Here is a 27,751-nt window from a genome sequence, read left to right on the forward strand (position 1 = left end):
ACCCACGCAGGTCACAGGGAGAACGTACAAACTCTGTACCCGTGTCTCTGGCGCTGTGAGGCAGCAACTCTACCGCTGTGCCACCATGCTGCACAATATAATCTTATAACTTTAGATATCTAACTCTGTTAGTGTGTTAACTCAGTCAATATTGTATTCACTGCAGTTTAGAAGGATGAGAGGGGATCTTATAGAGACGTATAAAATTATGATAGGTCTGGAGAAGCTAGATGCAGGAAAAATGTTCCCAATGTTGGGGGAGTCCAGAACCAGGGGCCACACAGTCCAAGAATAAAGGGGAGGCCATTTAAAACTGAGGTGAGAAAACACTTTTTCACCCAGAGAGTTGTGAATTTGTGGAATTCTCTGCCACAGAAGGCAGTGGAGGCAAATTCACTGGATGAATTTAAAAGAGAGTGAGATAGAGCTCTAGGGGCTAGCGGAATCAAGGGATATAGGGAGAAGGCAGGCACGGGTTACTGATTGTGGATGATCAGTCATGATCACAATGAATGGCGGTGCTGGTTCGAAGGGCCAAATGGCCTCCTCCTGCGCCTATTTTCTAAGTTTCTATGTAATATTCCACATTCTGAGCCATAACTGTTTGTTAGGTAATATTATCCAGACCTGCCATCATCTCTCCTGTGAAGTCCAATTAATTAATACTACAGTTAAACAAGAAAGTCTCTGTAGTGTAGGAGCCAATTGCCAGAATTAATTTTGTTTTTTAGTAACTTGGTAAAGACCTCCATGCTGTAAATGCTTCCAGATGCTTTTCAGAAGAGTCAGGGTCCTTTATCCGTAGAACACCTCCCTAACTCAGGAGAATGGGTGTGAAGTGCATTGGAAGGAATTGCAGATGCCGGTTTAAAACAAAGATAGACACCAAATGCCGGAGTAACTCAGCGGGACAGGCAGCTTCTCTGGAGAGAAAGAATGGGTGGCGTTTCGGGTCGAGACTCTAAACATAGAAACATAGAAAATAGGTGCAGGAGGAGGCCATTCGGCCCTTCGAGCCTGCACCGCCATTCAATATGATCATGGCTGATCATCCAACTCAGTAACCTGTACCTGCCTTCTCTCCATACCCCCTGATCCTTTTAGCCACAAGGGCCACGTCTAACTCCCTCTTAAATATAGCCAATGAACTGGCCGCAACTACTTTCAGTGGCAGAGAATTCCACAGATTCACCACTCTCTGTGTGACAAAAAAACGTTCTCATCTCGGTCCTAAAAGACTTCCCCCTTATCCTTAAACTGTGACCCCTTGTTCTGGACTTCCCCAACATCGGGAACAATCTTCCTGCATCTAGCCTGTCCAACCCCTTAAGAATTTTGTAAGTTTCTATAAGATCCTCCCTCAATCTTCTAAATTCCAGCGAGTACAAGCCGAGTCTATCCAATCTTACTTCATATGAAAGTCCTGCCATCCCAGGAATCAATCTGGTGAACCTTCTCTGTACTCCCTCTATGGCAAGAATGTCTTTCCTCAGATTAGGAGACCAAAACTGTATGCAATACTCCAGGTGTGGTCTCACCAATGCCCTGTACAACTGCAGCAGAACCTCCCTGCTCCTATACTCAAATCCCCTCGTTATAAATGCCAACATACCATTGGCTTTCTTCACTGCCTGCTGCACCTGCATGCCTACTTTCAATGACTGGTGCACCACGACACCCCGGTCTCGCTGCATCGTCACCCATTCCTTCTCACCAGAGATGCTGCCTGTCCCACTGAGTTACTCCAGCATTTTGTGCTTATCTTCAGTGTAAACCAGCATCTGCAGTTCCTTCCGACACAAGGTTTAGAGGGGATATTCAAGGAATGGGTGTGAGGCAGAGATACATCACAATCCGGCTGATGGTTCGAGAAGATGTAGAAACAACGAACTGAAGATGCTGGTTTATAACAAAGATATACAGCAAGCCCGACTTTAGACTTTAGAGACACCACACGGATAGAGACCCTTCGGCCTACCGAGTCCGCGCCGACCAGTGATCACCTTGCACACTAACACTATCCTACACACTTGCGACAATTTACAATTTGCAGAAGGCAATTAACTTACAAACTTGAAGACCGACACAAAATGCTGGAGTAACTCAGCGGGTCAGGCAGCATCTCTGGAGAAGTAGCAGTAGGGACCCTTCAGAAACATCACCCATTCCTTTTCTCCAAAGATGCTGCCTGACCCGCTGAGTTACTCCAGCACTTTGTGTCCACCTTCGGTGTAAAGCAGCATCTGCAGTTCCTTCTTGCACAATCTACAAACCTGCACAGCTCAGTGGGGCGCAGGAGGAAACCAGAGCACGGTAGCGCAGCGGTAGAGTTGCTGCTTTACAGCGAATGCAGCGCCGGAGACTCAGGTTCGATCCTGACTACGGGTGCTGCACTGTAAGGAGTTTGTACGTTCTCCCCGTGACCTGCGTGGGTTTTCTCCGAGATCTTCGGTTTCCTCCCACACTCCAAAGACGTACAGGTATGTAGGTTAATTGGCTGGGTAAATGTAAAAATTGTCCCTAGTGGGTGTAGGATAGTGTTAATGTACGGGGATCGCTGGGCGGCACGGACTTGGTGGGCCGAAAAGGCCTGTTTCTGGCTGTATATATATGATATGATGATATGATATATGAAAACCCCCGCGGGTCACGGTGAGAACGTAGAAACTCCGAACGGACAGCAGTCAAGGTCAGGATCGAATCTGGCGCTGTGAGGCAGCAACTCTACCGCTGCACCACCGTGCTGCCGATTGCAGAACTTAGAACTGTGCAATACAAGAACAGGCCCTTCATTCCACAACATCTGTGACTATGGTTGCCAACTGTCCCGTATTAGCCGGGACATTCCATATATTGGGTTCAATTGGTTTGTCCCTTGATTCTATTAGGCCCGGAGGGAGGGGGGGGGGGGTGCTGTAGGCCCGGACACTGTAGGCCTGGGGGCCACTGTAGGCCAGGACACTGTAGGCCCGGACACTGTAGGCCCGGACACTGTAGGCCCGGACACTGTAGGCCCGGACACTGTAGGCCCGGACACTGTAGGCCCGGACACTGTAGGCCCGGACACTGTAGGCCCGGACACTGTAGGCCCGGACAGTGTAGGCCCGGACAGTGTAGGCCCGGACACTGTAGGCCCGGAGACTGTAGGCCCGGACACTGTAGGCCCAGAGGCCCGAGCGCCGCCAAACGGAGGTTACGTAGCAACCCGCCTCCCGGCCCAGGCAGCCGCCGTTGGTGGAGCGGGAGCACGTGGCCACTGGCAGGGTGAGGTCACGTCACCTTATGTCCCTTATTTGGGAGTGAGAAAGTTGGCAACCCTATCTGTGACGAACATGATACCAAACCCCGCTCTTATCTGCCTGCACATAATCCCTATCCCTCTCTTCCCTGCATTTTCTAGTGTCTGGCTACGGTAAATTGGAGAGCTGTTGAACAGCCAGTTGCTTTCTAGGACAGAAATGCAGTGTGCTGTGACTATCCAAGAATATTTCCTTCCTTATTGAACTACTTTCTAACTCTTCCACCAGCGCGCAACTCAACCGTGACATAGTTGTGAGTCACACCCTCACAGGACACACGCCCCACCTCTCATGTTTATGTGAAATGGCCGCCGATCAAGAAAGGCAGATGCTTGAAGGCAAGGGCACTAAGTATTGGTTTTACGTTACTCAATTGGGATGTGGTTATAGATTACTAGTTAGTGGTGGGCGGGGAAGGAATGTGTCGAACCCAATGTTAACAAAGTACAAGCTGTGTCTCTCGATGACACTTTAGATTGGTGTTGGCAAGGATGTTCAGGAAAGCAAAATCTTTCTTCAATTACTGTTGAAAAGAGCCAAAAGGTCGAGACGTTTTGGTCACTGTGCTTCGTTTAGTTTAGAGATAAGGCAAGGAAACGGGCCCTTCGGCCCACCGGGTCCGCGCCGACCAGCGATCCCCACACACTAACGCTACCCTACACGCACTAGGGACAATTTACAATTGTACCAAAGCCAATTAACCTACAAACCTGTAAGTCTTTGGAGTGTGGGAGAAAACCCACGCAGGTCACGGGGAGACCATACAAACTCCGTACAGATAGTTGACATTGGCCATTCATTCCTAACTGCTCATCACTGTGATTTTGAGGCCACTTCAGGACCAATCTTAACTAACATAACAAGCAACAGATCAACCAGTGCAGGTAAAGGAAGCAAATCTCCTTCCCAAAACCAAATTGATTGATCGGAGGATTGATCGAAAGATACGGGTGCTGTCTGTGAGGAGTTTGTACGCTCTCCCCGAGACCTGCGTGGGTTTTCTCCGGGTGCTCCGGTTTCCTCCCACACTCCAAAGACAACCAGGTTTGTAGGTTAATTGGCTTCGGTAAAAATTGTAAATTGTCCCTAGTGTGTGCAGGATAGTGCTAGTTCTAGATCGCTGATTTGCGTGGACTCGGTGGGCCGAAGGGCCTGTTTCCACTGGATCACTAAAACTAAACATACTTCAGAGCCGAAAGAAGAGGATAGTGTTAGTGTACGGGGTGATCGCTGGTCGGCATGGACTGGATGGGCCGAAGGGCCTGTTCCCACGCAGCGCCGGAGACTCAGGTTCGATCCTGACTACTGACGCCGTCTGTACGGAGTTTGTACGTTCTCCCCGTGACCTGCGTGGGTTTTCTCCGAGATCTTCGGTTTCCTCCCACACTCCAAAGACGTACAGGTTTGTAGGTTAATTGACTGGATAAATGTAAAAATTGTCCCTAATGTGTGTAGGATAGTGTTAATGTGCGGGGATCGCTGGGCGGCGTGGGCTCGGTGGGCCGAAGGGCATGTTTCCACGCTGTATTTCTAAATCTAAATCTAAAAATCTAAAGTCTAAAGAAAAGTCCAGGAACGGAAGTGGATTTACATGCTTCCCTTATTAAGGCTTGCAATTTTTAAATCACAAGCTGAGAGCATCTTTGCTGCTTTGCTGATCCAACCCGGGTCTCCGGCGCTGTGAGGCAGCAACTCTACCGCTGCACCCCAACAGTACCTGCCCTGTTGTCTCAAGGTATCAGTTTCATTCACCCATTTTCACCCAGAGACTTGTGAATCTGTGGAACTCTCGAAACATAGAAACATAAAAAATAGGTGCAGGAGTAGGCCATTCGGCCCTTCACCGCCATTCAATATGATCATGGCTGATCATCCAACTCAGTATTCTGTACCTGCCTTCTCTCCATACCCCCTGATCCCTTTAGCCACAAGGGCCACATCTAACTCCCTCTTAAATATAGCTAATAAATTGGCCTCAACTACCTTCTGTGGCAGAGAATTCCACAGACTCACCACTCTCTGTGTGATAAAAAACTTTCTCATCTAGGTCCTAAAAGACTTCCCCCTTATCCTTAAACTGTGACCCTTTGTTCTGGACTTCCCCAACATCGGGAACAATCTTCCTGCATCTAGCCTGTCCAACCCCTTAAGAATTTTGTACGTTTCTATAAGATCCCCCCTCAAACTTCTAAATTCCAGCGAGTACAAGCCGAGTCTATCCAGTCTTTCTTCATCCTGAAAGTCCTGCCATCCCAGGAATCAATCTGGTGAACCTTCTCTGTACTCCCTCTATGGCAAGAATACTCCCTCTCTGCCACAGAAGGCAGTGGAGGCCGATTCAAGAGAGAGTTGGGTAAAGTCTAAAATAAAGTCTAGAAACGGAAGGGGGATTTACATGCTTTCTTTATATAGGCTCGCAATTTTTAAATCACAAGCTGAGAGCATCTTTGCTGCTTTGCTGATTGCAGCTTTGCCCATGTATTTAAACTCAGGGACAGTGCAGCACACCACAGCACAGCACAGCATCCTGGCCTTCCCCTTCGCTCAGCCTTGTGGCTGGAACATTTGGGTGTGCCAGCCCCCGTACAAACGAATGTCATGCTGTGCTATCGTTCGAGCTTGGGCTGAGCCCATCCCAGTCTTTTTTAGCTTGGGACCGTGACAGCTGGCAGCAAGCAAGGCTCTGTCCATCGCAGTGCATCCCAGCCCAAGGCACCACCTAATCCCATGTTGGGCCTCGTAAACCAAACCAGCTCCTCCCCAACAAAACCGCTTCACGGGCTGGAAGAGTCTGTGTACCACGTGTATACGGACCACGTGTGAGGTTGCAGGCCTCTGTTCCAACATCTAAAGGGGCCGCTCCTTGCCTTCCGGCTGCACTTCTCACCCACCATCCCCCATAGACAATAGACAATAGATTCAGGAGGAGGCCATTCGGCCCTTCGAGCCAGCACCGCCATTCAATGTGATCATGGCTGATCATTCTCAATCAGTACCCCGTTCCTGCCTTCTCCCCATACCCCCTGACTCCGCTATCCTTAAGAGCTCTATCTAGCTCTCTCTTGAATGCATTCAGAGAATTGGCCTCCACTGCTTTCTGAGGCAGAGAATTCCACAGATTCACAACTCTGACTGAAAAAGTTTTTTCCTCATCTCCGTTCTAAATGGCCTACCCCTTATTCTTAAACTGTGTCCCCTTGTTCTGGACTCCCCCAACAATGGGAACATGTTTCCTCTCTCTAACGTGTCCAACCCCTTAATAATCTTATACGTTTCGATAAGATCTCATCTTTGGACACCTTGCGCGTGGGGGGGGGGGGGGGGGGGGGTAGAGGGGCCGAAGATGTCCTGGTCGGGGGTTGCTCCTGGGCCTGGCCAAGCTGGCCATCCGCGAGTCACGGCGCCAGGCGGAAGAGGGCTCTGCCCAAGCCGGCTGCCTGCTCCTTTTCCGGGGTTACGTCCGTGCCCGGGTGGGGTTGGAGAGGGACCGCGCGCTGTCCACGGGCACCCTGGGGGATTTCCGGGACCGCTGGGCACCGCGGGGGAGGAATGCATCCTTGATGCTCGAAGGTTTGAAGGGCCGAATGGCCTCCTCCTGCACCTATTTTCTATGTTTTCTATGATGAGGATTGTAAGATAGTTGTACACGAAAATAACTGCAGATGCTGGTACAAATCGAAGGTATTTATTTCACAAAATGCTGGAGTAACTCAGCAGGTCAGGCAGCGTCTCAGGAGAGAAGGAATGGGTGACGTTTTAGGTCGCGACCCTTCTTCAGTCTGAAGAAGGGTCTCGACCCGAAACGTCGCCCATTTCTTCTCTCCTGAGATGTTGCCTGACCTGCTGAGTTACTCCACCATTTTGTGCATTAATCATTACAAATCGTTGACCTACACATTTGTACATCGTTGGAGTGTGGGAGGAAACTGGTGCACTGTGTTAAAGCCCACACAGGTCACGGGGAGAACGTACAAACCCCGTACGGAAAGCACCCTTAGTCGGGTTCGAACCCGGGTCTCTGGCGCTGTGAGGCAGCAACTCTACCGCTGCGCCACCGTGCCGCACCAACCGTACCTGCCCTGTTGTCTCAAGATATCAGTTTCATTCACACATTTTCACCCAGAGAGTTGTGAATTTGTGGAAATCTCTGCCACAGAAGGCAGTGGAGGCCAATTCACTGGATGTATTCAAGAGAGAGTTGGATGTAGCTCTGAAGGCTAATGGAATCAAGGGATATGGGGAGAAAGCAGGAACGGGAGTACTGAATCTGGATGATCAGCCATGATCATATTGAATGGTGGTGCTGGCTTGAAGGGCCTACTCCTGCACCTATTTTCCATGTTTCTACCTTTACGTCATGAACATTAACATGCACGCTCTGAGCATTTCGATGCTTAGCTATTGTCCTGAGCATAAGTTGGTATAATCAGTTTAGATTGGCTTTGGGCTTGGTTTTCTTGATTGAGCGCTTATCCTGGTGTTATAGCACGAGTACTTGGTATCAGTCTGAGGAAGGGTCTCGATCCTAAACGTCACCCATTCCTTCTCTCCAAAGATGCTGCCTGTCCCGCTGAGTTACTCCAGCATTATGTGCCTATCTTCGATTTAAACCAGCATCTGCAGGGGCGCAATAATAGAGTTGCTGCTTTACAGCACTTGCAGCACCGGAGACCCGGGTTCGATCCCGACTACGGGTGCCGTCTGTACGGAGTTTGTACGTTCTCCCCGTGACCTGCGTGGGTTTTCTCCGAGATGTTCGGTTTCCTCCCACACTCTAAGGACGTGCAGGTTTGCAGGTTAATTGACTTGGTAAATGTAAAAATTGTCCCTAGTGGGTGTAGGATAGTGTTAATGTGCGGGGATCGCTGGTCGGCGCGGACCCGGTGGGCCGAAAGGCCTGGTTCCGTGCTGTATTTCTAAACTAAACATGCTTGGTGTTTCAATTGTAACTTTGTGCGATTTTTGATGTGAGTGCTTCATTTTTTTTACCTTCTGGGAAAAGACCACATAGTAGCCCGTTCCCTTGGCCCGACAGGTTAGCTTGCACACGTCAGCAGGGATGACTCCAGCGTACTTTGGCACCCACTCTACAAAGGCCTTCACTCCTTTGGCATCGGTCTGATAGCCGTTTCTCGCTCCACATTGTTCGTCTCGGAATGATTTACCTATTTGGATAAAAGACATCTTATTAAGGAACCCAGCATGGAACTGTGCTTCAGCCCGACGGTGGTCTGTGCACAGGGGGTCGGTCAGGCAGGTACTGTAGCGGCATTTAAAAGACGTCTGGACAGGAACATGGGCGGTCACGGCGGCGCTGCGGTAGAGTTGCTGCCTTACGACGAATGCAGCGCCGGAGACCCGGGTTCGATCCCGACCACCGGTGCTTGTCTGTACGGAGTTTGTACGTTCTCCCCGTGACCCGCGTGGGCTTTCTCCGAGATCTTCGGTTTCCTCACGCACTCCAAAGACGTACAGGTTTGTAGGTGAATTGGCTTGGTAAATGTAAAAATTGTCCCAAGTGTGTGCGTGTGTGTGTGTAGGGTAGTGTTAATGTGCTGGTCGGCGCGGACCCGGTGGGCCGAAAGGGCCTATTTCCGTGCTGTGTCATTAAAAAAAGGAAAGGTTTACAGGGATAAGGTCATAGAGTCAAACAGCCCCTTCGGCCAAACTTGCCCACACCAGCCAATATGCCCCATCTACACTCGTCCCACCTGCCTGCGTTTGGCCCATATTATATCCCTCTAAACCTGTCCCAACCATGTATCTGTCTAAATGTCTCTTAAACATATACCTGCTCTACGGACATGAGCCAAACGCGGGCAAAGTGGGCCTAGTGTAGATGCAGTATCTTGGTCGGCATGGGAAAGCTGGGCCGAATGGTCTGTTTCCGCACGGTATGACTCTGCCTAGGTGATCAGGTTAAAAGAGGCGTGAGTAGTTTAGTTTGGTCTAGTTTAGAGATACAGCGCGGAAACAGGCCCTTCAGCCCAAATGAACAAGTGATCGCCCTAAGGCTAGTTCTATTCTACACACTCGGGACAAATTACAGAAGCCAATTAACCTACAAACCTGCACGTCTATGGAGCGTGGGAGGAAGCCCGGAGCACCGGGAGAAAACCCACGCAGGTCACGGGGAGAACGTGCAAACTCCGTACAGACAGCACCGGTAGTCAGGATCGAGCCAGGGTCTCTGGGGCTGTGAGGCATCAACTCTACCGCTGCGCCACCGCGCCAAGTAACTGTTCTCGAGTAAATTTATTTTCCAATTCTATAAAAATGCCGCACAGTCCCAACCAAAACAAATGCTTTTCTCCCGGATTTTATTGGACCCTTCCTTCCTCTCCTGACCAACCTTATTCCTTATTCCACACATAGACAATAGGTGCAGGAGGAGGCCATTCGGCCCTTCGAGCCAGCACCGCCATTCAATGTGATCATGGCTGATCATTCTCAATCAGTACCCCGTTCCTGCCTTCTCCCCACACCCCCTGACTCCGCTATCCTTAAGAGCTCTATCCAGCTCTCTCTTGAATGCATTCAGAGAATTGGCCTCCACTCCTGAGGCAGAGAATTCCACAGATTCACAACTCTCCGACTGAAAACTCAGTGGCACTGATAAATAGTTTCTGTGCAGCATTCCTTTAGCTTACTGCTCTGTGGAGCGCTGAACATCCTGCAGTGCTTTCCTCTGCTTTGGAAATCCAGCCACAATTTGGACTCAAATGATCAGAATATAAAGCACGGCCGGGGCGAGCGGTAGTCTGGAAAATATTCACACTTCTGGCAGGGTGCAACAAGATACTGAGCCATCGGAAGCCAAGAACAACAGGATCTGACAGCAGACTGAAAAACACTTGCCACCACTAATGCTTGAAAGTACAAATAAGCCCTGGGTCTTTCAAGTGACCGCCTCTCACAACCCCTCTGAACTTAGCGCTGCAGAACACACAGGCTGAACGTCCAGACTAACTGAGCGTTCCCTCAGGAAAGTCAAGCTTAATCACTACTTAATTCATTATTTCGCGGCAGTGTTGAGAAAGCTATTGCTTTTAATTTTAGTTTTCGACTTTAGCTTTCGAGATACAGCGTGGAAACGGGCCCCTTCGGTCCGCCGAGCCAGCGCCGACCGGCGATCCCTGAACACTAGCACTGTCCTACACACGCTAGAGACAACGTGCAGAAGCCAATTAACCTTACAAACCTGCACGCCTTTTGGAGTGTGGGAGGAACACAGAGCACCCGGAGAAAACCCACACAGGTCCCGGGGAGAAGGCGCAAACTCCGTACAGGCAGCGCCCGTAGTCGGGATTGAACCCGGGTCTCTGGCGCTGTAAGGCAGCAGCTCTACCCGCTGCGCCATCGTGCTGCCCCCAACAGGATCGAATGGTCAGGTTTCTTTTGAAGAGGTTGAGGTAACCAGATGTGAAATTCATCTTTTGAGGCAGGGCAGACCGGGCAAAAATCCCAAACACAAAGTCGATGGCTTGACACAAACTATTTTCCATTGCATCGTGCACAAAAAATACATGTCGTAAGGTATGGGAGAAGAACCAAGTCTACTCTGCCATTCAAACATGGCTGATCTATCTCTCCCTCCTAACCCCATTCTCCTGCCTTCTCCCCATAACTTCTGACACCCGTACTAATCAAGAATCTATCTCTGCCTTAAAAATATCCACTGACTTGGCCTCCACAGCCTTCGGTGGCAAGCAGTTCCACAGATTCACCACCCTCTGACTGAAGAAATTTATCCCCGTCTCTTTCCTAAAAGGACGTCCTTTAATTCCGAGGCTGTGACCTCTGGTCCCAGACTCTCTCACGCTGACACAGGCCAATCGTACAGGGTTGAAAAATGCATTATGATACGATATGCTTGCCTTTATAAATCAGAGCATCGAGTATAGAAGTTGGGATGTAATGTTGAAATTGTACAGGGCATTGGTGAGGCCGAATCTGGAGTATGGTGTGCAGTTCTGGTCGCCAAATTATAGGAAGGATGTCGACAAAATGGAGAGGGTACAGAGGAGATATACTAGAATGTTGCCTGGGTTTCAGCACTTAGGCTACAGAGAGAGGTTGAACAGGTTGGGTCTTTATTCTTTGGAGCGTAGAAGGTTGAGGGGGGACTTGATAGAGGTTTTTAAAATTTTGAGAGGGACGGACAGAGTTGACGTGGGTAGGCTTTTCCCTTTGAGAGTGGGGAAGATTCCAACAAGGGGACATAGCTTCAGAATTGAGGGACAAAGGTTTAGGGGTAACATGAGGGGGAACTTCTTTACTCAGAGGGTTGTGGCTGTATGGAATGGGCTTCCGGTGGAAGTGGTGGAGGCTGGCTCGATTTTATTATTTAAGAGTAAATTGGATAGGTATATGGATAGGAGGGGATTGGAGGGTTATGGTCTGAGTGCAGGTAGATGAGACTAGGTCAGGGAGAATGGTCGGCGTGGACTGGTAGGGCCGGACAGGCCCGTTTCCATGCTGTAGTTGTTATATGGTATATGTTATATGATATGATATGATGTTATTTCCCAAGACTTTCAACTTTATTGGAATGTTATTTTGTGTCTGGAGCAGAAATTTGCTTTTCCACAGTATTTCTATTTATCCTCACAGTGAACCTTTGGCGTTCTCTGCCACAGAAGCATAAAGCCAAATCATTAAACATATTTGTGAAGGAGTTAGATGTTTTCCTAAAGGCTTGTGAGTTCAAGGAGAAAGCTGGAACAGCAGCACCAAAAAGACACCGCAGGGAAACAGGCCCTTCGGCCCATCGGGTCCACGCCGACCATCGATCATCCGTCCACACTAGTTCTACGTTATCCCACTTTCTCATCCGCCCTACACACGAGATGCATTTTACATCTGGACGCCAATCAGCCGACAAACCTGCACATCTTTGGGATGTGGGAGGAAACCGGAGGGAACCAACGCAGTCACAGGAAGAACGTGCAAACTCCACATAGACAGCTACCGAGGTCAGGATCGAACTCGGATCCCTGGCGTCGTGAGGCAGCAGCTTTACCAGTTGCGACACTGCGCTGAAACACTGAGATTTGAGGAGCCGAATGGTCTACTCCTGATTCCGGACTCCCCAAACATTGGGAACATGTTTCCTGCCTCTAACATTCAGCCCTTCGAGCCAACACCGCCATTCAATGTGATCATGGCTGATCATTCTCAATCAGTACCCCGTTCCTGCCTTCTCCCCATACCCCCTGACTCCGCTATCCTTAAGAGCTCTATCTAGCTCTCTCTTCAATGCGTTCAGAGAATTGGCCTCCACTGCCTTCTGAGGTAGAGAATTCCACAGATTCACAACTCTCTGACTGAAAAAGTTTTTCTTCATCTCAGTTCTAAATGGCCTACCCTTTATTCTCAAACTGTGGCCCCTGGTTCTGGACTCCCCCAACATTGGGAACATGTTTCCCGCCTCTAACGTGTCCAACCCCTTAATAATCTTATATGTTTCAATAAGATCCCCTCTCATCCTTCTAAATTCCAGTGTATACAAGCCTAATCGCTCCAGTCTTTCAATATACGACAGTCCCGCCATTCTGGGAATCAACCTAGTAAACCTACGCTGCACGCCCTCAATCGCAAGAATATCCTTCCTCAAATTTGGAGACCAAAACTACACACAGTACTCCAGGTGTGGTCTCACCAGGGCCCTGTACAACTGCAGAAGTACCTCTTTGCTCCTGTACTCAACTCCTCTTGTCATAAAGGCCAACATGCCATTAGCTTTCTTCACTGCCTGCTGTACCTGCATGCTAACTTTAAGTGACCGATGAACAAGGACACTCAGATCTCTTTGTACATCCCCTTTTCCTAACTTGACACCTTTCAGATAATAATCTGCCTTCCTGTTCTTTCCGCCAAAGTGGATAACCTCACATTTATCCACATTAAACTGCATCTGCCTACTCACACAACCTGTCCAAGTCACCCTGCATCCTCATAGCATCCTCCTCACAGTTCACACTGCCACCCAGCTTTGTGTCATCCGCAAATTTGCTAATGTCACTTTTAATCCCTTCATCCAAGTCATTAATGTGTATTGTAAATAGCTGCGGTCCCAGCACCGATGATCCAGTTGCCTGATAACAGCTGGGAAGAAACTGTCCCTGAATCTGGAAGTGTGTGTTTTCACACTTGTCTACCTTTTGCCCGATGGGAGAGGGGTGGGGGGGTGGGGGGGTGGGGGGGGGGGGGGGGGGGGGTGCCAGGGATGCTTGCCTGACCCGCGGAGTTACTCTGGCATTTTGTGTCCATGGTTTCGAACTTGCAGGTGGGGTGTTATGAAATCTCCCGCTGTCTCCTTAGATTCGGTTGCAGAGCCACGGTGATGTGAAGAATTTGGCTTCCTGCGACAACTGGGAGAATCCAGAGGATTTTCCTGGCATGCGTCCGTGCATTCCATCTAGAGACACACTTCTCAAATACCGCTTGGACAGGTTGACGACGTTTCAAGCAGATTGACCATAAAACTTGTTGGGTAAATCATTCAAATTTATTTCAGTCCAATTGTTTTCCCTTGCGTTTCCTCTAGACACTTGCAGCAAAGGTCTTTCTGCCCTTTGGTGAGAATTGCAGAAAATGTCAGAAGAGAATTCCCTTGCACGCAAACGTTTGGGTTTAGTTTTCGTTTTAGTGATACGGTGAGGAGACACGGCCATCGGCCCACCGAGTCCATTTAGAACGGAGATGAGGAAGAACTTTTTCAGTCAGAGAGTGGTGAAGGTGTGGAATTCTGTGCCTCAGAAGGCAGTGGAGGCCAGTTCGTTGGATGCTTTCAAGAGAGAGCTGGATAGAGCTCTTAAGGATAGCGGAGTCAGGGGGTATGGGGAGAAGGCAGGAACGGGGTACTGATTGAGAATGATCAGCCATGATCGCATTGAATGGTGGTGCTGGCTCGAAGGGCTGAATGGCCTCCTCCTGCACCTATTGTCTATTGTCTATTGAGTCCGCGCCGACCAGCAATCCCTCGTAGCACACTAGCATTACCCTACACACACACTAGGGGGCCGTTTACAATTTTTACCGAGGCCAATTAACCTGCAAAACCCTCACGTCTTTGGAGTGCGGGAGGAAACCGGAGCACCCGGTGAAAACCCACGCGGTTGGCGGGTGGAACATACAAACTCCGCACAGACAGCACCCCATAGTTAGGGTCGAGCCCGGGTCTCTGGCACTGCGCAACTCCACCACTGCGCCACCGTGCCGCCATTGAGCAAAAAAGCAAACTGATCTGGGAACTCAGCGGGTCAAGCAGCATCTGTGGAGGCAAAGTAACGGTGGATGTTTTGGGTCGAGACCCCCCCTGCAACAGCACAGATCCTTTAGATTTTTGCTCCAGATCCCGGCACCTGTGGTTCGTTTGTGTCTCTGCTTTCATTAAAACTTCTGGCAACGTTTTTTTGGAATAGTTTGTTGGAACGTTAACACAGCTACAGTTATACAACACAGTTCTGTGTCTTATCCCAACTGATCAATGAAGCAAATATCTGATGCTAGCTCGTTTGCCGAAGAATCTGGAAGGTCACAGATTCAGGGCACGGGGACTATTTAATATGAAGGTGCTTTGACATTGTTAAAAGTCGTTCCCTTCAAGGTTAGGGCAAGACAATGTGTTCTAGCAAACAGTAAGAATTCTTGGATTCTTCCAAGGCAGACAAGATCTTGCCCAGGATCCTGAGGATATATTTTCCACATCCAATATCAGCCATAAAAAAAAATTGACTATTAGCTAATGTAACAGGCATTCAGTAAATATGAAGTGTACAATGAAAAATGTAATTCTGTGCTAATGATAAATCCTCCTGCCTGACTTGGAACTGTAGAAGCTGGTTTAATTTTTTTTTAAATTTAGAGATACAGCGCGGAAACAGGCCCTTCGGCCCACCGAGTCCGTGCCGCCCAGCGATCCCCGCACATTAACACTATCCTACACACACTAGGGACAATTTAAATTTTTTTTTTAAAATTTGGACATTTACCCAGTCAATTAACCTACATACCTGCACGTCTTTGGAGTGTGGGAGGAAACCGAAGATCTCGGAGAAAAGCCACGCAGGTCACGGGGAGAACGTACAAACTCCGTACAGACGGTGCCCAGAGTCAGGATCAAACCCGAGTCTCCGGCGCTGCATTCGCTGTAAGGCGGCAACTCTACCGCTGCGCCACCGTGCCGCCCTGGTTAATACACAAAAGGGCGCAAAGTGCTGGAGTAACTCAGCGTGGTCAGGCCACATCTCTGGAGATCACGGATGGGCGATGTTTCAGGTCGAGATCACGGATGGGCGATGTTTCAGGTCGAGATCCTTCTTCAGACTGCCCGATGAAGGGCCTCGACCTGAAACATCTCCTGTCCATGTTCTCCAGGGGTGCAGCCCGATGTGCTGAGTTACTCCAGCACTTTGTGTCCTTTTGTGCATTAGTTTTTAGTTCATTGATTATTGTCACGTTTACCAATTCACTGGAATTTAGAAGGATGAGAGGGGATCTTATAGCAACATGTAAAATTATTAAGGGATTGGACGGGCTAGATGCAGGAAAAAATGTTCCCGTCGTTGGGGGAGTCCAGAACCAGTGGTCACAGTTTAAGAATAAGGGGTAGGCCATTTAGGACTGAGATGAGGAAAAACTTTTTCACCCAGAGAGTTGTGAATCTGTGGAATTCTCTACCTCAGAAGGCAGTGGAGGCCAATTCACTGGATATTTCCAAGACTGAGTTAGATTTAGCTCTTAGAGCTAACAGAATCAAGGGATATGGGAGGAAAGCAGGAATGGGGTACTGATTCTGGATGATCAGCCATGACCATATTGAATGTCGGTGCTGGCTCAGAGGGCCGAATGGCCTAGCCCTATGTTTCTAAGGTACAGCAAAAAGCTTTTGACTGTACTTCGGTACAGGTGGCAATAAACTAAACTGAACTGAAGGTAGACACAAAGTGTCGGAGTAACTCAGCAGGACAGGCAGCATCTCTGGAGAGAAGGAATGGGTGATGTTTCAATAGACAATAGGTGCAGGAGGAGGCCATTCGGCCCTTCGAGCCAGCATCGCCATTCAATGTGATCATGGCTGATCATTCTCAATCAGTACCCCGTTCCTGCCCTCTCCCCATACCCCCTGACTCCGCTATCCTTAAGAGCTCTATCCAGCTCTCTCTTGAATGCATTCAGAGAATTGGACTCCACTGCCTTCTGAGACAGAGAATTCCACAGATTCACAACTCTCTGACTGAAAAAGTTTTTCCTCATCTCCGTTCTAAATGGCCTACCCCTTATTCTCAAACTGTGGCCCCTGGTTCTGGACTCCCCCAACATTGGGAACATGTTTCCTGCCTCTAACGTGTCCAACCCCTTAATAATCTTATACGTTTCGATAAGATCTCCTCTCATCCTTCTAAATTCCAGTGTATACAAGCCTAGTCGCTCCAGTCTTTCAACATATAACAGTCCCGCAATTCTGGGAATTAACATAGTAAACCTACGCTGCACGCCCTCAATAGCAAGAACATCCTTCCTCAAATTTGGAGACCAAAACTGCACACAGTAATCCAGGTGCGGTCTCACTCGGGCCCTGTACAACTGCAGAAGGACCTCTTTGCTCCTATACTCAACTCCTCTTATGAAGGCCAACATTCCATTGGCTTTCTTCGGGTCGAGACCCGTCTGAAGAATGCTGCTCGGCCCACTGAGTTACTCCAGCATTTTCGATGTCTCCACCTTCGATGTAAACCAGCATCTGCAGTTCTTTCCTAAACTGACCTGAACTGCACGGGATGGGGGTGGGGTGGGATATTTTTTGGAGGCACCTACCAGTTAGCGGGCAGGGCGTCACGTTGCACGATCGGTGGACTGCACGCTTGCCCACGCAGTATTTGCCGTTGTTCCGGGGAGCGGGGTTGTTGCAGTGGCGGCGGGCAAACTGAACGCCCCCCCCGCAGGTCCGCGAGCACGGGCCCCACGACCCCCATGAACCCCAATTGCCGTTCGCCGAAGCCTGCGACACACGAGGAGAAACACATCGTCAGAGGAAAGGAAAGACTGGAAGCTCAAAGTGCCGACATTAGAGTAGATCCGGTTCCACATTACAATGGATCCCAGAGAACCACGTTAGAGTGGATCCCAGAGCCCCATGTCTATGTTAGAATGGATCCCACTGGCTGTGCCTGTTACAGTGGATCCCAGTGCCCAGTATCTGTTAGAGTGGATCCCAGAGAACCTGTCTACTTCAGAGTGCCCCATGTCTACATTAGAGTGGGTCCCTGTGGCTGTGTCTATGTTAGAGTAGGTCCCAATGTTTGTGTCTATGTTATAGTGTATCCCAGTGGCTGTGTCTATGTTTAGAGTGTATCCCAGTGCCCCGGGCCTACTTTACAATGGATCCCAGTGCCCCGGGCCTACTTTACAATGGATCCCAGCGCTCCGGGCCTACTTTACAATGGATCCCAGTTCCTTGGGCCTACTTTACAATGGATCCCAGTGCCCCGGGCCTACTTTACAATGGATCCCAGCGCTCCAGGCCTACTTTACAATGGATCCCAGCGCTCCAGGCCAACTCTAGAATGGATCCCAGTGCCCCGGGCCTACTTTACAATGGATCCCAGTGCCCCGGGCCTACTTTACAATGGATCCCAGTGCCCCGGGCCTACTTTACAATGGATCCCAGTGCCCCGGGCCTACTTTACAATGGATCCCAGCACCCCGGGCCTACTTTACAATGGATCCTAGTGCCCCGGGCCTACTTTACAATGGATCCCAGTGCCCCGGGCCTACTTTACAATGGATCCCAGCGCCCCAGGCCTACTTTACAATGGATCCCAGCGCCCCAGGCCTACTGTACAATGGATCCCAGCGCCACCAGTACAGGTATTCCCACCGTGCCTGCTCACCAGGTAGTACCGCCGCTTGGTCTTGTCGACACATTTGCCGTGCAGGCAGATCCTCCCCTTGCCGCAGGGCGTGCCCTCCACCGCGGGCAGCTTCTTGGTCATGCACACCATCTGACCCTGGCGGATGACGGCGCACCACAGGCGGGAGCAGACGTCCATGCCGGGGCACACCGTGTACTCCGGCCCGAAGGCCAGCTTGCACTGACGGACGGCGTCGTAGCTCTGGCCCGGCAGCTCCTCCGGCGACTTCAGCGGCTTCTTCGGAGGGCGGAGGAGACAATCGCCTGGAATGGGGGAGAGAATCCACACTCTGTGAACCACCCACACACTGCGCACAAGCCCCAGGAGCAAGGCACGCTGACACACGGACACACGGACACACGGACAACCTTATGAGCTTATGAATTTATGCGACTGCAGATATCCAGACCGGACCATCCCACACATCGTGAACGGCTGCTCACTGAGGCTTTTCCCTGCGGGCATCAAGGCCATCCACCCAGCAACTGATGCTGCCCTGGCCTGGATGTCTACCCTTGGCCTACAACTTTAGGCTGCGCACGCCATACGCAAGAAGAAGCTAAGGTCACAAGGACATAAGTTCAAAAGGTCACAAGGTCATAAGATCATGCCACATCATAAGGTCAGAAGATCAAACGGTCATAAGATCATTAATGGTAGGAGCAGAATTAACCCATTCGGCCCATCAAGTCTTCTCCACCATTCCATGATGGCTGATCTATCTCTCCCTCCTAACCCCCTTCTCCCCATAACCTCTGACACCCGCACTAATCAAGAATCTATCTATCTCTGCCTTTAATATATCCACTGACTTGGCCTCCTCAGACTTCTGTGGCAAAGAATTCCACAGATTCACCACCCTCTGACTAAAGAAATTCCTCCTCATCTCTTTCCTAAAAGAACGTCCTTTAATTCTGAGGCTGTGACCACCGGTCCTAGACTCTCCCACTAGTGGAAACATCCTCTCCACATCCACTCTATCCAGGCCTTTCACTATTCGGTACGTTTCACTGAGGACCCCCCTCATTCTTCTAAACTCCAGCGAGTACAGGCCCAGTGCCAACAAACGCTCATCATGTGTTAACCCACTCATTCCTGGGATCATTCTTGTGAACCTCCTCTGGACCCTCTCTTGGTCCAGAGAGAACTTTAGAGAAGACTTTTAGGTTTAGATTACCTTACAGATACAGCGCGGAAACAGGCCCTTCAGCCCACCGAGTCCACGTTGGCCAACATACACTAGGACTGTCCTACACACTCAAGGGACAATTTACCATTCTTACCAAAGCCAATTAACCTAAACACACAGAAAGCAAACGAGGTCGGGATCGAACCCGGGTCTCTGGCGCCGTAAGGCAGCAACTCTACCACCGCGCCATTGTGCCGCCACTGTGACTAGTGTAGATGGGGCATGGGCAAGTTGGGCCGAAGGGCCTGTTTCGACGCTGCATGACCCTACGACTCTAAGTCGGGCTGAAGGACCTGTTTTCGTGCAGCTCGACTCTATAACTCTGTGACTGTTCAGTCATTTTACATCCTGTTGGTGGAACGTGATGTGTCTGAGACTGCTTGCAATGTTAACCCATGCTACAGCAGTAACAAAGTAGCAGGAATCATCACAGCTTGGGCTTGGGAACAGCTCCAGCCCAGACCATCTCACAAACCGACCTCCCTTCTACTGACTCCATTTATTCCTCACGCTGCCTCGGCAAGGCCAGCACCATAATCAAGGACCAGTCTCACCCCGGCCACTCCCTCTTCTCCCCTCTCCCATCGGGCAAAAGGTACAGAAGTGTGAAAACGCACACCTCCAGATTCAGGGACAGTTTCTTCCCAGCTGTTATCAGGCAACTGAACCATCCTACCACAAACAGAGAGCAGTGCTGAACTACTATCTACCTAATTTCTGACCCTCGGGCTATCCTTGATCGGACATTGCTGGCTTCACCTTGCACTAAACGTTGTTCCCTTATCATGTACACTGTGAACGGCTCGATTGCAATCATGTATTGTCTTTCCGCTGACTGGTTAGCACGCAACAAAAGCTTTTCGCTGTACCTCGGTACACGTGACAATGAACTAAACTGAAACCGAACTGAAACTAACTGCACTTCACCAAGTCAGTCGCTGTTGGGAATCGCTCTGCAGCAGCTCGAGAAATGCACCAATTCACCACGTAAAGGCAAATTTGGTCATTCATGCTTTCCACATGGAAACGCAGTAAATAAACAAACGAGCTATTTCAGCTGAATCTGTTTACACTAATGTCGCCTTATGTTGTCTTTGGATTTTCCTTTCAGTTACTTGTGCAGTGCTCTTAAACGTACTGGCCTGTGATGAATCACGATATTTACACGCTGAATTCCTCAGAGTCACATTCAGTTTATTTAGTTTAGAGGTACAGCGCGGAAACAGGCCCTTCGGCCCACCGGGTCCGCGCCGACCAGCGATCCCCGCGCATTGACACTAGTAAATACACTGGAATTTAAAACGATGAGAGGGGATCTTATTGAAACATATAAGATTATTAAGGGGTTGGACACGTTAGAGGCAGGAAACATGTTCCCAATGTTGGGGGAATTCCAGAACAAGGGGCCACGGTTTAAGAATAAGGGGTAGGCCATTTAGAACTGAGATGAGGAAAAACGTTTTCAGTCAGAGAGTTGTGAATCTGTGGAATTCTCTGCCTCAGAAGGCAGTGGAGGCCAATTCTCTGGATGCATTCAAGAGAGAGCTAGATAGAGCTCTTAAGGATAGCGGAGTCAGGGGGTATGGGGAGAAGGCAGGAACGGGGTACTGATTGAGAATGATCAGCCATGATCACATTGAATGGCGGTGCTGGCTCGAAGGGCCGAATGGCCTCCTCCTGCACCTATTGTCTATTGTCTATTTTCTATTGTCTATCCTATAACTTGTGAACTTGTCAACAAAACTGTTCACTGTGCCTTGTCACATGTGATAATAAGGTATCTGAAAGTTCCAACCGTAAGCTAGGGTGCTGTCCGATTCACCTCTGCCCCATTGCGGACATTGGACTTTGTCTATGGAACTGGTGCGCTACAATGCTGAGAACTATATTCTGCACTCTGTCTCTTCCCCCTTTGCTCTACCTGAACTGATATACGGCTGTGTCCGTAACTGATCTGTTTGGAGAGCAAGCAAAACAAAGCTTTTTGCTGTAACTCGGCACATCCTCTTCCTCTTGCATTTGAGGCAGCGGTAGTTACGTAACGGCTTCCAGGCGCTGTAGCCAGTGCAATGTGCTGTTGTCGAGGGCCGTGAGGTCTACCCCTCCACCAGGGGGATGGAGGATAGTGCAGTCGAGAATGCCGTGCCGCGCTGTTTGCTGGTCTGCTCCACACACGCAGGCTGCTGATGGACGCAACCCCCAGCGATGCACGTTGGCGTCGAACCGGCCGACCCCTGAGTGGAGCCGGTTCAGGGCGACCCGCTCTTTGCGGGGGGGCATGTCCGAGCCGGGTGGGGCTGTGGTGTTCGGTGCGACAGTGAATTGAGGAGGTGGCGATGTCTGTTCACAGCTGCTTTCTCCATGCTCCTAGTATGTTGAAACCGGAGCCACAGAGGGTCGCTGCATGACGGGAGAAAGGGTGACCGGATGACAGGCGTTGAGGTCCCAGTTGCTGTGAATCCTGGGCGAGGTGGTGCAAAGGATGTTTGGCGTCCGATGGGGCCTTGCACACCAGCCTATGAGTGAAGAACTCTCTGCGGAGCTTGGCGGGTGCGATACCTGCGAGCACCAGCAGGAGATCCGTCGGAGTAGGGCGTAGGCAGCCAGTGGTGATCCGCATGGTGTCGTTGAGGGTGGCGTCTAGCTTGCTGGTATGAGCGCTGCGCCACCATGCTGGGGCGGCGTACTCAGCGGCGCTGTACACGAGTGCAAGCGCACTAGTTCGGAGAGTAGATGTCCTGGCGCCCCATGGTGATCAGGCCAAGCAACGCAGGAGGTTGTTCTGTGCCGAGACTTTAGCACGGAGAGCCTCAAGGTGTTGCTTGTAGGTCAGCTGCCGATCTAGTTTCACCCCGAGGTATGTAGGAAATGGGTTGTAGGGTAGGGGTGACCCATTGAGGGTGACGGTTAGCTGGCGTTGAGCTTCCTTGTTGTTCAGGTGAAAGGCCGTTGTGGCGGATTTTGCCACACTCAGTTTTAGTCTCCAGGTCTTAAGGTAGCCCGCGACAGGTTCCATATCCGCCGAGAGCACATCCTCAACATTTGACCAGCTCGTGTCCGAGTGCAGGAGGGCCAAGTCATCTGCGTATCCATACTGGCGCGAGGTCGTGCGTGGCAGATCGCTGAACTCGGCAAATGTGACAATAACACACCTAAACCTAATAAACCTAAATTGTCCTCTTGCGCATAAAATGTGGTAATGTGGATAAGTGCGAGGTTATCCACTTTGGTGGAAAGAATAGGAAGGCGGAGTATTATCTGAATGGTGTCAAGTTAGGAAAAGGGAACGTACAACGAGATCTGGGTGTCCTAGTGCATCAGTCACTGAAAGGAAGCATGCAGGTACAGCAGGCAGTGAAGAAAGCCAATGGAATGTTGGCCTTCATAACAAGAGGAGTTGAGTATAGGAGCAAAGAAGTCCTTCTGCAGTTGTACAGGGCCCTAGTGAGACCGCACCTGGAGTACTGTGTGCAGTTTTGGTCTCCAAATTTGAGGAAGGATATTCTTGCTATTGAGGGCGTGCAGCGTAGGTTTACTAGGTTAATTCCCGGAATGGCGGGACTGTCATATGTTGAAAGACTGGAGCGACTAGGCTTGTATACACTGGAATTTAAAAGGATGAGAGGGGATCTTATCGAAACATATAAGATTATTAAGGGGTTGGACACGTTAGAGGCAGAAACATGTTCCCAATGTTGGGGGAAGTCCAGAACAAGGGGCCACAGTTTAAGAAAACAGCGGTAGGCGATTTAGAACGGAGATAAGGAAAAACCCTTTCAGTCAGAGAGTTGTAAATCTGTGGAATTCACTGCCTCAGAAGGCAGTGGAGGCCAATTCTCAGAATGCATTCAAGAGAGAGCTAGATAGAGCTCTTAAGGATAGCGGAGTCAGGGGGTATGGGGAGAGGGCAGGAACGGGTTACTGATTGAAAATGGTCAGCCATGATCACATTGAATGTTGGTGTTGGCTCGAAGGGCCGAATGGCCTAATCCTGCACTTATTGTCTATTGTCTAAAACAGGATTTGAGTTGTAATAAATATGAACTGCAGAGGCTGGTTTACACCAAAGATAGACACAAAGTGCTGGAGCAACTCATCGGGTCAGGCAGCGCCTCTGGAGGAAAAGGAATAGGTGACCTTTCGGGTGGAGACCCTTCCTCAGGTTTTGGGATGTGCTCGGTTGGTAGGGGTTACCAGCTATCAGTAACACAGCATGGAAGGACGGGAGCATTAAGCACTAGATCAAGAGCAGCCATCAAATATCCAGGATTCTCCTAATGGGAAGTGGGGAAGTGCGGCAGAATTCTGACCTATACATTTAGAACTCCAAACAGAAATGTTCTTTCCCAAGCTAGTATCACTGCGAACGCCTACTTTAGTTTGGATTTAGAGATACAGCACGGAAACAGGCCCTTTCGGCCCACCGGGTCCGCGCCGACCAGCGATCCCCGCACACCAACACTATCCTACACACACCTCGGCACGGTGGCGCAGCGGTAGAGTTGCTGCCTTACAGCGAATGCAGCACCGGAGACTCAGGTTCGATCCTGACTACGGGCGCCGTCTGTACGGAGTTTGTACGTTCTCCCCGTGACCGGGTAATTGACTGGGTAATATGTAATAATTGTCCCTAGTGTGTGTCGGATAGTGTTAATGTGCGGGGATCGCTGGGCGGCGCGGACTCGGTGGGCCGAAGGGCCTGTTTCCGCACTGTATCTCTAAATCTAAATCTAAACACACTCAGGACAATTTTTACATTTACCATGCCAACTAACCTACAAACCTGTACGTCTTTGGAGTGGGGGAGGTAACTGAAGATCTCGGGAGAAAACCTACGCAGGTCACGGGGAGAACGTGCAAACTCCGTGCAGACAGCAGCACCCGTAGTCGGGATCGAACCCGGGTCTCTGACGCTGCATTCGCTGTAAGGCAGCAACTCTACCGCTGCGCCACTAAGTTTAGTTTAGTTTACTATTGTCCCGTGTACCGAAATCGAGGTACAGTGAAAAGTTTTTGTTCAAAGAAAAGGCTCTACATGAATACAATCTGTCCCTCTACGGTGCACGTGTAGAGGGTAAAAGGTACGACATTTAGTGCATCGAGACCACGTCTGTCAATGTACATACCATGGCCGTCGTCAAAGAACTCTGTCATCGTGGCGGAGGTACACTTGGACCAGGGTTTGGAGGAGTCGATGCTGGTCAGGATGGAGGACATCAGCCTCTTGTCCTCCATCAAGCCATAAGACTCCTCACAGAACTTGGAATCATCGTGCGAGAGTCCCAGCAGGTGCCCTGCGATCAATAACAAGTTATTGTAAGAAAAGAACTGCAGATGCTGGTACAAATCGAAGGTATTTATTTCACAAAATGCTGGAGTAACTCAGCGGGTCAGGCAGCATCTCAGGAGAGAAGGAATGGGTTCCAATCTCAACCCGAAACGTCGCCCATTCCTTCTCTCCTGAGATGCTGCCTGACCTGCTGAGTTACTCCAGCATTCTGTGAATAAACAACAAGTTATTTATTTTTAGTCTTAAGTCAGAGGGCGGTGAATCTGTGGAACTCATTGCCACAGACGGCTGCGGAGGCCAAGTCAGTGGATATTTTTAAGGTGGAGATAGATAGGTTCTTGATTAGTGCGGGCTGTCAGGGGTTATGAGGTGAAGGCAGGAGAATGGGGTTAGGAGGGGGAGATGGATCAGCCGCGATTGAATGGTGAAGCAGACTTGATGGGCCCAATCTTGCTCCTAAACTTATGAAGTTTAGTTTAGTTTAGAGAGACAGCAGCGGAAACAGGCCCTTCGGCCCATCAAGTCCGCACCGAGCAGCGATCCCATATACTAGCACTACCCTACACACACGAGGGACAATTTACAATTATACCAAGCCAATTAGCCTGCTGACGTGTACGTCTTTGGAGTGTGGGAGGAAACCGGAGCACCCGGAAAAAACCCACTCAGGTCACGGGGAGAACGTGCAAACTCCGTAGAGTCAGCAGCCCTGGTCAGTATCGAACCTGTGTCTCTGGCGCTGAAAGGCAGCAACTCTACCGCCCCGTTCAAACACAAAGTTGTCTGATGTGGTGCCTTAAAATAGTGGAACCAAGTTTAAAGTGAGAGCTAATCGAGCGTGATATCTCTCTTCAAAGCTGAATCAGGAATTATCCAAACACTGCTTCTCGGTTTATCGTATCCACGTATTTACTCCATTGAAATGTAAAGCTGCTTGGAACGCTTGGCAATGGGACCACAGCAAGTCTGAGCGTGGGAAGAAACCGGATCGCCCGGAGAAAACCGACGCAGGACCCACTCAACAAGAGGAGTTGAGTACAGGAGCAAAGAGGTCCTTCTGCAGTTGTACAGGGCCCTAGTGAGACCGCACCTGGAGTACTGTGCGCAGTTTTGGTCTCCAAATTTGAGGAAGGACATTCTTGCTATTGAGGACGTGCAGCGTAGGTTTACTAGGTTAATTCCCGGAATGGCGTGACTGTCGTATGTTGAAAGACTGGAGCGACTAGGCTTGTATACATTGGATTTAAGAAGGATGAGAGGGGATCTTATCGAAACATATAAGATTATTAAGGGATTGGACACGTTAGAGGCAGGAAACATGTTCCCAATGTTGGGGGAGTCCAAAACAAGGGGCCACAGTTTAAGAATAAGAGGTAGGCCATTTAGAACGGAGATGAGGAAAATGTTTTTCAGTCAGAGAGTTGTAAATCTGTGGGATTCTCTGCCTCAGAAGGCAGTGGAGGCCAATTCTCTGAATGCATTCAAGAGAGGGCTAGATAGAGCTCTTAAGGATAGCGGAGTCAGGGGGTATGGGGAGAAGGCAGGAAGGGGATACTGATTGAGAATGATCAGCCATGATCACATTGAATGGTGGTGCTGGCTCGAAGGGCCGAATGGCCTACACCTGCACCTATTGTCTATTGTCTATCTAGTCTGGAGGAAGACAATTTTATACAAATATCCTGACGACACTTTATTCTGCTTTGTACTCAGGAGCTCCATTATATTTCAATTACATATTGGGTACATATTCCTGCACCTATTGTCTATTGTCTATTGTCTATTGGTATGAGGACAGGAACGGGTTACTGATTGAGAATGATCAGCCATGATCACATTGAATGGTGGTGCTGGCTTGAAGAGTCGAATGGCCTACTCCTGCACCGATTGTCTATTGTCACGGGGAGAACGTACAAACTCCGTACAGGCAAGCAGCACCCTTAGTCGGGACGGAACCCGGGTCTCCGGCGCTGTGAGGCAGCATCTCTACCGCTGTGATACGCGCTGAATTTTTGTCGTGGTCCACCGGGGGGCTCCTCAGGTGGGGCAAGGGCGCGCGGCTCGGCTCTGCTCCCTTCGACTCACCGATCTCATGAGCGACGGTAAAAGCGGCGTGCAGCCCGTCGTCTTCAATAATCGCACAGCTACGGTGAGAGGAACAGATGGTTCCCACATCTGCCATCCCCAGCGTGTCACAGGAATGGTGGCCACACAGGTTCTGTGAAGAAGAAGCAGGAAGAAGAAAAAACAGGCGGAAAACTATTAGTTTTAATATAGGAGTATTATCTGAATGGTGTCAAGTTAGGAACAGGGGACGTACAACGAGATCTGGGTGTCCTAGTGCATCAGTCACTGAAAGGAAGCATGCAGGTACAGCAGGCAGTGAAGAAAGCCAATGGCACGTTGGCCTTCATAACAAGAGGATTCCCAGATCTCCCTCTATCTTCCTGTCTCCACCTATATCCTTCCTTTGTCCCACCCCCGACATCAGTCTGAAGAAGGGTCTCGACCCGAAACGTCACCCATTCCTTCTCTCCCGAGATGCTGCCTGACCTGCTGAGTTACTCCAGCATTTTGTGAATAAATCGATTTGTACCAGCATCTGCAGTTATTTTCTTATACTTCATAACAAGAGGAGTTGAGTATAGGAGCAAAGAGGTCCTTCTGCAGTTGTACAGGGCCCTGGTGAGACCGCATCTGGAGTACTGCGTGCAGTTTTGGTCTCCTAATTTGAGGAAGGACGTCCTTGCTATTGAGGCAGTGCTGCGTAGGTTCACCGGGTTAATCCACGGGATGGCGGGACTGTCGTACGAGGATAGATTGGAAAGACTGGGGCTTATATTCACTGGAGTTTCGAAGGATGAGAGGGGATCTTATAGACGTACAAAATTATAAAAAGGACTGGACAAGCTAGATGCAGGAAAAAATGTTCCCAATGTTGGGGGAAGTCCAGAACCAGGGGCCACACACAGTCTAAGAATAAAGGGGAGGCCATTTAAAAATGAGGTGAGAAGAAACCTTTTCACCCAGAGAGTTGTGAATTTGTGGAATTCTC

At 49.8% G+C, this 27,751-nt stretch overlaps 1 protein-coding gene across 1 annotated transcript in view; it reads right to left on the reverse strand.

Annotated features, from left to right (window-relative positions):
• Nucleotides 1-26,910, reverse strand: part of adamts5 (ADAM metallopeptidase with thrombospondin type 1 motif, 5 (aggrecanase-2)) — a 40,158-nt gene extending 13,248 nt beyond the window's left edge. The window contains exons 1-5 of the mRNA XM_078409731.1: nt 26,782-26,910; nt 24,533-24,700; nt 18,197-18,480; nt 17,121-17,304; nt 8,289-8,464 (exon numbers count right to left, since the gene is read on the reverse strand). Coding sequence (XP_078265857.1) covers nt 8,289-8,464; nt 17,121-17,304; nt 18,197-18,480; nt 24,533-24,700; nt 26,782-26,878 — 909 coding nt within the window. The 5' untranslated portion in view covers nt 26,879-26,910. The remainder of the gene's footprint in view (nt 1-8,288; nt 8,465-17,120; nt 17,305-18,196; nt 18,481-24,532; nt 24,701-26,781) is intronic.
• Nucleotides 26,911-27,751: the final 841 nt, after the last annotated feature.

Source organism: Rhinoraja longicauda, chromosome 12 (assembly GCF_053455715.1).
Source record: "Rhinoraja longicauda isolate Sanriku21f chromosome 12, sRhiLon1.1, whole genome shotgun sequence".
NCBI lineage: Eukaryota > Metazoa > Chordata > Chondrichthyes > Rajiformes > Arhynchobatidae > Rhinoraja > Rhinoraja longicauda.